This window comes from Haemaphysalis longicornis, unplaced genomic scaffold (genome assembly GCF_048455015.1).
Source record: "Haemaphysalis longicornis isolate Haplotype H1 unplaced genomic scaffold, Haemaphysalis longicornis Haplotype H1 scaffold_7, whole genome shotgun sequence".
In the NCBI taxonomy this organism is placed as follows: Eukaryota; Metazoa; Arthropoda; class Arachnida; order Ixodida; family Ixodidae; genus Haemaphysalis; species Haemaphysalis longicornis.
Window position 1 is genome coordinate 188,350,069 of NW_027526422.1, and position 12,936 is coordinate 188,363,004.

The 12,936-nt window shown below is 53.1% G+C and overlaps 1 protein-coding gene across 1 annotated transcript; it reads right to left on the reverse strand.

Moving 5' to 3' along the window:
• Positions 1 to 11,132: 11,132 nt before the first annotated feature.
• LOC144147329 (uncharacterized) lies at positions 11,133 to 12,662 on the reverse strand. The gene has a single exon (XM_077679446.1). The coding sequence runs from the start codon at positions 12,456 to 12,458 to the stop codon at positions 11,133 to 11,135; it is 1,326 nt and encodes a 441-aa protein (XP_077535572.1). The 5' UTR covers positions 12,459 to 12,662.
• Between the last annotated feature and the right edge of the window lie 274 nt (positions 12,663 to 12,936).

The window sequence follows — 12,936 nt, forward strand, 5'->3', positions numbered from 1 at the left end:
AGCTCATGAGCTTGGTGCGCTCGAAGGTACAGAGAAATAATTTTCACGAAACCCCTCTGATTTTGAAAGGTTGTGGTGTTTGCTTTGTCAACCTGAGCTATGTCAAGGGCCATGGCAGAATTCTCGCACTTATCCAATAATGAAAGCAGGTCAAGCGCTATTCCATGGGGAAGAACTTGTGTGGAAGGTCCGAAATTTAGTAACGGCAGTGTGATTCGATTCTGGGCAACCGTTACGACCGAAAAAGGGAGAGCCACGTCGCGGTCGAGCAGCACTTCTGTAACCGGAGAAACGATGTAATCACCATCCGGCACGGGCAGAGACGAGGTCAGCGGAAGGTAGGCCACTGCCTTTACGGCAGGCGAACGTGCTCAGTGGAACAAAGCCCGGGCCAGGTCCGACATCGTCAGTAAGGAGGCTCGGTAGCTCGAGCCGAATAAAACGCGAGGCACAATTACGGCTGAGTGGTCCGCGAGAAAGTCCAGGCCGAAAATAGCGTCATGAGGGCACGTGTCCAGGACTGCAATCATAACAGGGATCTCGTGACCGGCCAGTCCAACCAGCTCAGAACTCATTCCGGCTACGGAGGAAATCCCACCATCGACATCTCTCAAAACATGGGACGGGGTAGGTGTGAGGATTTTTCGTAGGCAGCGGCGAAGGGATGAACTCATGAAGGACAACTTCGCGCCTGTATCGACTGAAGCAGTTACCGGTACACCATCGACATAAAGGTCTAATAAGTTGTGCTTTCCAGAAGAAGGAGGTAGAGGATTCTCGGGGCAGGTCTGAAATGCAGCATCACCTCTGGGAGCTGCACTGCCTAGTTTCCCGAGGAGTATCGGGCGGCATGGTCAGGCATCGGAGACGAGCGGCGAGGTTGCAGCGATCGGGACTGGCGACGTTGAGGCGTGGGTGAGCAGTTGAAGCGGGTTTACACGGAGTCTGCAATAAAGTGTTATGTATCCGAGCTTTGAGGGAGTACGGTGCTGCGCATCAGGAGTTTAGCCGTAGGAGAAAGGTCGAGAGCCGTAATAAATGACGCATTGGGCGGGGGTTGCGTCCAGCGGTTTCTACAGTAACGAGCGGTGTGACCAATACGGGAGCAGTTGAAGCAAATTGGTCTCTCGTCAGGCGTTCGCCATTCAGGAGGATTGCGGCGGTGATTGCCAAAAGACGGTTGGGGGCTTATATTCGTGGTCGGCAAAAAATGTTGGGTAAAAGGAGTTTGGAGATGCCCGGTACTGTAGGCTATATTAAGGCCCATGCTTGCCATTTCACCGCAAACGACGGCCTGGATTGCAGCGATCGTAGGAAACACCAATCATCGGCATATGGCAGTGTGGGCGTCGGGACCGTAGCTTCGATTTCGCGACGCACGATTCTGAAGCTATCCTCAGACGGGGCGACAGGGTCCCACTTGCCCGGAGCAGGAGCGGGTAGACTGACGTCATCGCAGGAAGGCATCGCAGCAGTGTGCGGGGTCCGGGGAAATTGGTGAGCTATACGGAGTCCCTTGGCCCTGCTCAAATCGCCAACACTCCTTGATGATGGAATCAGCGGTGGCGCACTCCTTACAAATGAGCAGGTCAAAGGCGTCGTCAGTGATGCCCTTAAGGACATGGCCAACCTGTTCGTTTCCGACATTCCTAGGTCAGCTTTGGATCATTGGGCCAAAAAGTCATGGATGTAGGCGACGTAACATTCAGTAGATGTTTGACCAGGTGTTGAAAGCTCTTGCTTTGCCGCAAGGTGGTGACCTACGGGCTTCCCGAACACCTTTCTGAGCTGTTCTTTGAAAACATCGCAACTGGTTAGTCGTGCTTCATTAGTTTCAAACCATGTCTCAGACGTTTGTTTGAGGCAAAAAGCAGCATTAGCGAGCTTAAGCGTATCGTCCCTTCTACTGTGAGCACTCACACGTTCGAACCTAAGGAACAAATCTTCTACATCAGTGTCCTCCGTCCTAGTGAAGTCACCGGCGTCCCGCGGGTGGGACACAATGATGAACGGTGAAGAGGATCCGGGCTCATTTGTAGGCATAGCGTGGCCGCGAGCGTTGCGCCCACTCCGAAGTTCCGTGTTGGTATGAAGCCTCGCTGGCAAGAGGTGCAGGAAACAGCAAGTCCAGCACCTATACGAAAGATGTCACGTGACAACGCAGAGTCAGGAAGAAGCTGTCTTTACAAAACACACCATAGTCACCGGGAGAAAGGCCTGTTGATGGCGCGAACCCAGTCCAGCAGGAGCTCGGACACTTCGTCTACCTTCTCTTCTCTTTATTCCGTTTGTAATCTACCAGCGTCTTTCCACCAGAGCACATACCCACATATGCAGAGATTGGCCACATAGATATGCAGGTAAGCTCGGTGTAAGTTTCTCGGTAAGCTGGCCAAAGTCGGTGACTAAAATAACAACAAATACAGAGGCCACACTCATGTGTCCACGGATGGCTCAGTGACGGCTACATCCTCGGCGATAGGAATCTCGATTCCTTCGTCGCTCACTTCCATCTGCGCCCTATTGAGCCACAAATCCTCTACGACAGTCACTGAGTTGGCTGGACGGCGGGCTGCTTTTCAGTATATTCTAAAGCAGCCGGCCAATCAACGGGCAGTTTTTAGTCTCCAGGTCAGTACTCGAGCGCCTAAAGTTACTGCGAAAAGAAACACTGCTTGGGAAATAAATAATTTGCACTTACAAGCGATACAAAGACGGCACAGCATAGGTCTGCAGTGGCTTCCAGCCCGCTGCGGAGTTGCCGGCAATGACGCAGCTGCAGCCGCCTCATCTGCCCACAGTCTCTGCACTCAAGCTCTGCCAATCCCATTTACGAAGAAGGATGCGGCAATACTCGCATGATCAACCACATGGAAAGCACATATGTCTATCTGGACTGATGTACGGCAGCAATATTCCCCTCTTCACGCGACTGATCCCAAGTGAACCTTGAGAATGCCAGCTGGACTTAGCAAGCTCGAGGAAGCCATAACTGCATAGACGACGCTTCAATGTGGCCTATATTGAACTTTACCCGTTCAAACTCCAGCAGGAATCCTCCCTTCTTTGTTCCTGATGTGACTCACGAGAAGACATTCATCATGTTTTATACGTGTGCCCAAAGTACACCGTGCGCAGACAGCCTCATATTATCTTTGTGCCGGTAGCTCTTTGCGGGGCTTGAGCTGAGGGCTGTTATGGGTGCTTGGTAGGTACCAGGCAGGCTGCACGAGCAATTAAGGCTCTCGAGGAGTTTTTTTGGAGCACAGAACTGGACAGAGTTTTCTGAGTGAAACTTTTGGGCGCATCAAATGACATATTTTTGTTTTCATATTTTTCGTTTTTTTTTCTGTCATCTAACGTAGCAAAGCAGCCCGACGGCTCGGCTAATGTAACTGGTATTCATTAAAGTTATTCTCTCTCAACGATCTATGATTTACGAGCACGAACATTTATCGAAAAGAGAAATACTAGTAACGAGGGTTTTCAATCGCCGTCACCAAGGAGAGACAAAGGCCCCCGAAACTTCTCCGGCCTAAAACGTGAGCGAGTGAAAGGTTCCAAATGCAAAGTGGTGATCTGTTTCAGCTAGGAGAAGTCAGTGTCAGTGTATAAAAATACTTATTCCGCGGTGTTGAAGCGGGGGTAAAGAATGTTTCTTTTTAAATGGAAAGATGTTCGTTCATGAAGAAGTAGTTGTGGTTTAGGAAAATTGGCTAAAGAGTTGGCAGGGAGCTCAAAGGTGGAACCTCAGCCCACTGCACCAGATGCAGCAGTTCCTTAGCTTGCCCTCTCAATCAACTTGCTCTGATCTTGAGGTAGCGAGCTGGTCAAATCTGCCTTCCATGCATCGAAGAAGTGGAATATGTGGTTTGAGTTGCTGTAGCCTCGCCATATTTCTTATACACGGCCAGGATGGGCGCAAGGGGGTGGATGTTTCGGCTATTACAGCTATTTTATGTCTCAGAGTGCCCCGCCCAACACCTCAATGCAAATGAATTTTCAGGTAACTTTTCTGGCATTCAGGTAACTTTTCTGGATTCTCTGGTATTGAGACTCGTTGTAGCAAGGCGAAAGGCTGTGTTTCTAGGCATAGTCTGAGGATTTGTTCTTAACATTTTTTGAAGACGGCAGTATGTTTTTGGTGGTCACAAGAAACACGGTAAGTTCATGTGCCTCTTGCATAGTGCGTCGTTCGCTTCCAGACCACAGGATTCGGCTGTCCAGGTGGCGTTCTTTACTTTCTGCATTATGGATGAGAATATCTTACCGAAGCGCTTCGTATTCTCCCTCCTGAAAACTGTGTAATACCCTTTGTGGGTTTATAATGAGGGTAGGCTTCTATTTGATACTTGCACTATTTCGGATTTGCAAGAGGATGGCTCCAACATTCATTTCTTTGTTACTGTATGTTTGAGTGTCTTGCAGTCACACGTCTGCCAGATTAGTCAACTACAACAATCCATTGAGTAACTGGCCGTCCCCCTCATCTAGACCCGTCTATGGATGTTCATTTGGTATACCTCGGCGGTCCACCCTTTGTTAGTTCGTCTCACGTTCGTAATTTCGATGTTGAGCACTGCCTTACTTGCTCTCCGAATGACGCTGCTTCATTTACTTTCTTTGGTGAGGGTGAAATATTTGTCTTATGGTTTGGTTTTTTTCCTTTTTCTTGTTAATCTCCTGGTTGGACAATGTGCTTGTGGGTGATAGCTGATTAACAAGTTCCTGTTTTCGGCGATGACGAGTTGGGAACTACCCTCTTGTCGTTAACTCCGACTAGCATACCTACGGGCCGGTTTTCTGGGGGCATATTCGTACCTATATTAGTGGGATTTGAAACTTGGCCGTGTGGGCCATCTGTCGTTTACCAAATCGACCTTGCAGTGGATACATTACCGTGGGAATATTGAAAAGTATTTGGAAAACCCATATGATTAAACCCTATTTTGTAGGATATATTCTAGCTATTTCCGGCTTATAATCTATCCCTTCCTTGATTTCTGAGAGACCGGCGTTAATCCTTTGTACCTTCTTTTAATTAGATCACCCACTGTTGGTGCCGTCATACGTACCGGTGGAAAACACAGAACGGTGGTTCAATGGATAAGGCGTTGTGCTGCCGATTCCAAATATTCTGGTTCAATTTCTAATTTCTACCTCAGCGGCCGTTTTTCTGGCGGAAGCAGGAAACTAAAACGCCAGTGTGTCCAAGTTTCGGCCAATGTTAAAGATTTTTTAACTTTCAAAATTCTTCAGGAGACTATTATACGAAATGCATCGTAGCCAACGAGTAGCTTAAGGCTGTTAATTGCCGGATATTTATATTTTTTCGGTTCCTATTTATTTCGGTATTATGTCCGTAAGACGCGTTTGTTCCCTGACTCACTCCATACCCTCACGTTCCCTTAACGTTACACTTATTATCTTCCGTTCCATTGCTCGCTGAGGGGTCCTCAATTAAAGTTTGTGCCCCGTACGTACTTGCCGATAAAATGCAGCTGTTATACACTTTCCTCTTCGGGGACACTGGTAGGCTGCCTATTATTATCCCAGAATGCCGGCCGAAGCCTCTCCGGACATTTTTGTCCTTCTAATTATCTCTCCTTCATAGTAGGGATCCAGTGTCACTACTTGGCCTAAGTAGGTATATTCGCTTACCACTTCCACTGCCTCGCCAAGTACCTCAAACCGCTGTGCACTCCAGACTAGATTGAGGATTACTTTATACTTCTCCGTAACAATGTTTAGGTCAACGATTCTACTCTGCTTTTCCAGGGCAGATTTTATGCTTTGCCATTCTTCCCCCGAGTTCCTTACCAAGGCAACGTCATCAGCAATTGTGAGGTTACTGAGATCTTGTTCATTACCCTTACGCCCGCCTGTTCCCATTTGAGTGTTCTGAATACCTCTTGCAAACATGTTGTGCTGTGGATAACATTAGAGATGTTGTATCTCCTTGCCTGACGCCTTTCCGTATGGGTATTTTAAGGCTATCCTTAAGGAGGACTACGGTGGCTGTGGACCCATTATACATATCAGCTAGTGTTCTTACGCAATACCCGTCTACACACTTATTGCGCAATGCATGCGTGAATACGGAGGTTTCGGCCGAGTCAAATACTTTCTCATAATCTATGATGGCTATATAAAATGTTTCAATATACTCCGCACGCATCTCTCACCTGCGTGATCGTGTGACTATGGTGTATCTTTTAATAGCCCTAACAGAATGCTGCTTGTTCAGTAGGTTGATGGAAGTATGGGGCTCTAGAAATTGTGGTTGCGATTACTTTCATGAGTACCTTGTAGGCGACTGGCAGTAATCTGATCTCCCTGCAATTTCTGAAGGCCTTCACGACAGCTTTCATTTGGATTAGGATGATGTTCGCGTTCTTCCAAGATTCCAGTACACTGGCGGTCGTTACGCATTGCGTATGCAAGTTTGCAAGTTTTCCTGTACAATTTTCCCACCATCTTTCAAAAGGTCTGCTGTTATGTGATCCTCAACCCGTTCTTTGGCCAGTTGCGTTTCTTTCGAAGCATTCTTTGCTGGTCCTGTCGTTACTAGTGTGATGTGTACCTCATCTGATCTACTTCCTAGTTCGGCATTATCCTGGGTGTCGGGTCTACCGAATAGATCTCTATGGAACTCCTGGGCTACTATATGTTTCCCCATTTGTTATGACATTGCCTTGCTTGTTTTAGGTGCATACATTTGATTTTTCCCATGCCTAGACGCCTCTTTACAACTTTCAGGCTTTTTCCGTTCTTTGCAGGAAATTGTAACGCATCACATGCTTGAACATGTGCATGACGGATGGGCAATCCCTGTACTAAAGAGGAAGAGGAACGATCCCCAGGCGTGTGCGTTTGGAGCCCCGTTCGTTGCTGTGAAGCTTCTCCATCCTGTCCAGGAAATAAACCTCCCTTTTACGGTAACAGACTTGGTAGAGGTGCGGGGTAAACGCAGCGGACAATGGCGTCACTGGATCGTCACCGAAGAGAGAGAGAAATAACATTTATTTACACATCCGGCGTGTGGGAAGTCCCCGGCCTCACAGGGCGCGGATGTTCCCTGTCTAAAGACTACGGCTATTAAAGTCCAATAGTCCTAGGGCCTAGACCTCGAGGATGTTGTACTTCAGCTAGGCGACAGATACTCGAGTTCCTCCGCACCCGTTGGCCGGGGCGTCGGTTCCCTTTCTCCGTTGCTTCGCCAAAGCCTCCTCGAGCCGCTGGATAGCCCTTCTTTGCGTCTTCGGGTCTTCGGAGCGTATCCACGCACCCACCTCTTCGGGATACGTGGCGTCCTGGCACTGCCCGTTCCCGTTGTTCATGGCACTGTTACACCCACCCCACATGATGTGGCGGAGAGTAGCTAGTTCACGTTCGCACACACTGCACTTGGCGTCCACGAACATGTCGGGGCACACGTGCCGGGCCAGAGCCGGCGTCAGCACGCACTCAGTCTGCAACTGTCGGAGCTTCACTGCCTCCGCGCGCGAGAGTTCTCGGTGCGCGGGTGGGAAGGCTCTCCTGACGTCTCTGTAAGCCGTCAGGATCTCACCGTAGTCGGTGAGGGGTTCGAAGTCTTCTTCTCAGTCTACTCCGCTGGTTTCGGAGAGGCGGACGGCCGCGGTCCGGCACGTGATGAGACCACGGGCCGCGGCGTCCGCCTCTTCGTTGCGGTTCACGATGTCGGGTGCTAGCTGCCGGCCCGCATGGGCCGGAAACCATTTGAGGACGATGTTCGGTCCCGCAGCGACGCCGCGAGCGACCCGCGAGGCCTCGATGGACCTCACTAGTTGTTCCGCGCCCCGCCAGACCGTTCCTCGGGCAAAATTCTTGATCGCCGATTTCGAGTCACTTAGCACCGTGCACGTACCCGGCAGACCCATCGCCAGAGCGATCGCCACCTCCTCTGCCTGGCCAGCCGTTCGGGCGCGCACTGTGCTTGCTGTTAGCAGTTCTCCGGTAGTAGCTCGAACCACCACCGCTGCGAAGGCGTTGCGTCTCCCCGGATACCTCGCGGCGTCCACGTAGACAGCACCTTCGTCTCGTTGGTGTTGACGGGCCAGCGCCACAGCTCTCGCCGCTCGCCTGCCCACGTCTCTCTCTGGATCTGTGTTTTTGGGCAGTGGGTATACGATGATATTCCTCGCTGCCTCGTCACTCAGGGGTACTTGCTCCTCCAGCTCGCCGTCCGGTCCTGCACCCATACGTTCGCCAGGAGGTAGGAGTCCCACCCGATCTAGTAGTCTTCTGCCCGCTGCCGTGCTACCTAGGCGGCTCAGCTGCGATGCTCTCTGGGCCTCGCTGATCTCCGAGAGCGTGTTGTGTGCTCCCAGAGACAGCAAGGCCGTGGTCTTCGTGCCCGGCAGGAGCCCCAGGGCCCCCGTGTAGGCTTTCCGGATGGCGGCGTCGATCTTGGCTCGCTCCGCACTCGTCCAGCGGTGGAAGGCCCCCGCATATGCTGCATGGCTTACGACGAAAGCCTGCAGCAGGCGCAGGAGCCCCCTCTCGTTCATGCCCAGGTATCGGGACGAGACTCGTTTGACCAGGCGTGCTGCAACGCCCATCTTGGTTGTGATGTTCTTGACCGCCGTGGCGTTGGTCTGGGTGCCATCCACGAACATCCCCAGGACCCGTAGCCCCGGAACATGCGGGATCGGCACACCGTCGCTCATGCGCACGACGATGTTCTCGATCGCTTCCTGACTCGCTTTCTTCCTGTGTCTTCCAGGTGGCGGCAGGATGAGCAGCTGCGACTTTTGCGGCGAACACCGCAGGCCCGTGCCCGAGAGCGCGGACTCCACGGCATCCACCGCTGCCTGCAGGCCCGCCTCGATGTCTCCGTCGCTCCCACCCGTGGCCCAGATGGTTACGTCGTCGGCGTAGAGGCAGTGTCGGATCCCCGGGCTCAGTGCCTCCAGACACCTGGCCACCTCGATCATGACGATGTTGAACAGGAACAGGGAGATCACCGAGCCCTGAGGGGTCCCGACACTGCCCAGCTCTCTTTCTTCAAGCTTCGTGCCTCCCACCTCCAACCGGGCCGTGCGGCGGGAGAGGAAGGCTCTGATGTAGTTGTATGATCTTGCGCCCAGCCCCAGGCGGGACACCTGAGCCAGGACCGCCGAGTGCCGAACGTTGTCGAACGCACTCTGCAGGTCCAAGCCCAAGATCGCTCGGTTGTCGTTCTTCGGAATCCCGCCCGGGGGGTCGAGGACTTCTCGTTGGATCAGGAGCATGGCGTCTTGCGTTCCCAGCTTGGCCCTAAAGCCGAGCATTGAGTCCGGGTAGACGTTGTGCGCCTCCAGGTAGCGTTTCCACCGGGTGTTGAGGACATGCTCCAGCACCTTGCCCACGCAAGACGTAAGCGAGATGGGACGCAGGCCCTCTATCCCCGGTGGCTTGTTTGGCTTTGGCAGCAGGATAGTCTTCGCTGTCTTCCAGGCCTTGGGCAGCTTGCCGCCGTGCCAGCAGTCGTTGTAGTAGCGTGTCAGCGATGTGATGGCTGCGTCGCTCAGGTTGCGTAGTGCTTTGTTAGTAACTTTGTCGGGTCCGGCTGCCGACCGACAGTTCAGGTCCTGTGCGGCCTGCCTCACCTCCCATTCCTCTATATCTCGGTCGAGGTAGGGGTTCGGTTGGCCCGCATAGTCGGGGTGGTCTTCGCGACTGGGGATGGGGAGGTAGCGCTCGTTGAGTCGCTTGTACATCTCCTCCTCACCCAGTTGACGAGCGGTGGTGTGCAGGATTTGGGCCATGCGCGTCCGTTGATATTCGCAACTCTTGGTCTCGTCCATCAGTTGCCTGAGGAGTTTCCAAGTGCCGCCATGGTGTAGTTGCCCGTCAGCCTGGCTGCAGAGTGCAAACCACTGCTGCGAGCAGAGTTGCCTGCTGTGTCGCTCGATCTTACGGCCGAGTTCTGCAATCTTCTTACGTAGCTTTTTGTTGTGACGCTGTCGTCGCCAACGTCTTTGGAGCGAGCGCCTAGCCTCGAGAAGGTGGGCTAGTCTCGGATCCATTGCTTCGATCTCTTCGGGTGCCTCAATTTCTTCTGTGGCGCCTTCGGTTGCAGCCAGCAGTTTCGCCGACCACTCGTCGATGTTGTCGATGTCGCCGAGTTCTGTATTACGGAACTTGCTCCAGTCGACGAGCTTGTGTTTCGATGTTCTGCTGCGGTTCGGGTCTCCTTTGAGATGAGCCAGCGGCAGTTCGATTTCTATTATGAAGTGATCGCTGCCTAGGTTGACTCCCGTGTTCCTCCACCTTGCAGTGTCGCCGTCAGGCAGCATCGCGAAGGCGAGGTCCGGGTTCGTGTCCCTGGCGGCCGACGTGCCGATCCTTGATGGTTGGGTCGGGTTGGTTAGCAGCGTGAATTCGGCTTCGTTCGCGTCTTCGAGGAGATCCCTCCCTTTGGACGTGGTGGTCGTGTAGCCGAGTTCTCTATGTTGGGCGTTGAAGTCACCACACACTATTGCGGCGGCGTCTCCTCTGCTGGCCATGTCCTTCTGTGCTTGGGTCGTGGCGTTCTTGATCTTATGGAACAGAGTCTTGAACTTCTGTTTTCCATGTCTGGGGTTACTGTAAATGTTCGTGAGGAAGACGGTAGACGACGTCTTCTTCTTCCTTCCGCCTCGGGCTCCGCGTCCCTTACCGTTGATTACTAGTTCGGTGACGCATAGCTCGATGGCGGTGTCCCTGTTGCCCAGGAACTGTTGGTGTTTCACGTGGGCGATGCCTTTCCGAATGAACGTGCACACTCCCTGCGCCGCGCCCTTCCCGCAGGTGCGAGCGGACGGGGGGCAGGCATGCGCCCGGTATCCCGGTAGCGTCGGCGTCTCTTCTGAGTGGGTTTCTTGGATCGCTATCACGTCCGGACGAGCCGTTGGTTCTAACGATATCAGGTGCTGTTGCAGGACTGCTTTACGACACCGGAACCCGTTGGTGTTCCAGTGCCAGATCTTGAGCTTATTGTTGCTGTCCATTATGTGGGAGAGCCTTCTGTGTGTTGCAGTATTGCTGTACCGATCTGTCAATGAGCGGTTGCAGTTTCTCCGGGCTCAAGGCCCTCTCTAGCGCCTGCTCAATTTGGAGCTGGATCGTTTGCGCTAGTTGTTGTTGAATTACCTGGGTGCATTTCGTGAGAATCCTTTGTTCGAGGACTCCAAATTCTTGCCCCACTTGTTCACGGTGTTCGAGATCTGGTTGATCTTCCTGTTGAGGCCGACGTATCCGAGAGGTTTCGTCCTGTCTCCGTTGTTCGTAGCCGCCACAGAGATGACGGAGGCGCTATCTTCTTCTTCTTCGTCGCTTTCACTTGCGCTTTCTAGCTCTTCTTCGGGTTGTTCTTCTAATCCTCTTGCCGCTGCCACGATGGAGGCCCTGGTCGGGGTCTTCGTGTTGGCGGTGAATTGGAAGGTCTTGGGAACCGTAGTGTTGATGACGGTATTAGCCAGGATGTTCGCTCGGGTACCGTCATCTTCTTCGTCGGCTTCTGTCGACATCTTGACCTCGTTGGCTTCATTCTTCGTTTCGCCCTCTTGGAGTTTGGTGATAGTTACACGTTGGTGTTTGATGGTTAGCTGTAGCGCCGCCATCTTCGTTTGGAGTTCTAGAATCATCTTCTCCGTTCTCTTCACGGTGGCTTTCAGCTCCCGCGTCTCTTTCTTGCACTGTTCGCTGCAGCCGCCGCCGCTTGGCATCTTGCCAGGTTCCTTCGGCGCTGCAGCTGCCCCGCTCGAGGCCCCGTTCGTTGCCTTGACGACGGGCTCTTTCTTTTGCGTCATCGGCGCGCCATTGACGTCAGACTTGTTTGTCAGACTCTCGCTCGCCCGCGGCTGCGGGTGCACGTGCACCTGCGGCGCCGGTCTTGACTGGCGCGCTTCTATCGGTCTTCCGGAGGTGACGTCTGCCCACGTCAAATCCTCCGGCGCTGCTCTGCTCCTATCGCGGCTCGCCACGCCGTTCTGCGCGTGACGTTCTCCGCTGGCTCCCAGTTCCGGGAATTCGAATCTTCTAGAAAGCTCGACCTTCCCGGCGGCTTTCACGGGTGCGGGCGCCATCTTGATGGGCGCCTTCTTTGCGGGTGTTTCGGCGTGTTGTTTCGCCCACTGTCGCTGCTTGATTTGAAGCGGCGTTTTGAATTTGTTCTTGCAGCTACCCGCGCCCGTGACGTGGGAGCCGCCGCAGAACTTGCATCTCGGTTTGCAATATTCGGCATGGTCTTCTCCGGGATTATTTCTCCCGCAAGCAAAGCACACCCTTGCGTTCGGAGTCGGGCACACATCTCTCCTGTGCCCGATCTGGCCACATGTAGTGCAGACCTCTCGGTGCTGCCTATACAGTGTGCACTTAGTGACGAAGCCACCGTACTTTACATAGCGCGGGACTTTGTTTCCTTCAAACAGTATTACCACCGATTCAGAGTTTCCGAGCCGGTGAGCGGCCATGATGGTGGGGTTATGCTTGTTCACTAGGAACCGAGTGATCTGCTCCTCGGGCTCTTCTCTTCCTACTCCGCTTATTACACCTCGTGAGGTGTTGTCTGGGGTGGTCTTATACGCAAACGTTTCGTACGTGCGTTCTTCAACTGTGATGTTGCGGATCGATCCGTAACGGAATGATCTCGCTTCACTGGGTGTGCTTAGCACGCTGATATTCTGGGCGACGTTCGGCGCAAACGAATCGTCCTCCGCTTCTTCAATCTTAATGTTAGCCGCCGCTATTATAGCTGCACGCAGTACTGACATCTTGGTAGCGCTTACTACGAGCCCTCCGCGAGGCCTGACTACCACGCGGTGTTCGTCTTTCTTGGCAAAAGTGGGCCCGTCACGTAGCTGGCCTCTCGCCCATCCGAGAAGTCATGGCGCCCCCGGCTCAAGGCAACACTTCGGCGACACCGCCCGGCGGCTGGCAGCTGCAACGAGA

What these genes read in the sequence shown, in the direction of transcription:
- LOC144147329 (XM_077679446.1), bottom strand. Translation starts at nt 12,458, where the DNA reads ATGGCCGCTCACCGGCTCGGAAACTCTGAATCGGTGGTAATACTGTTT.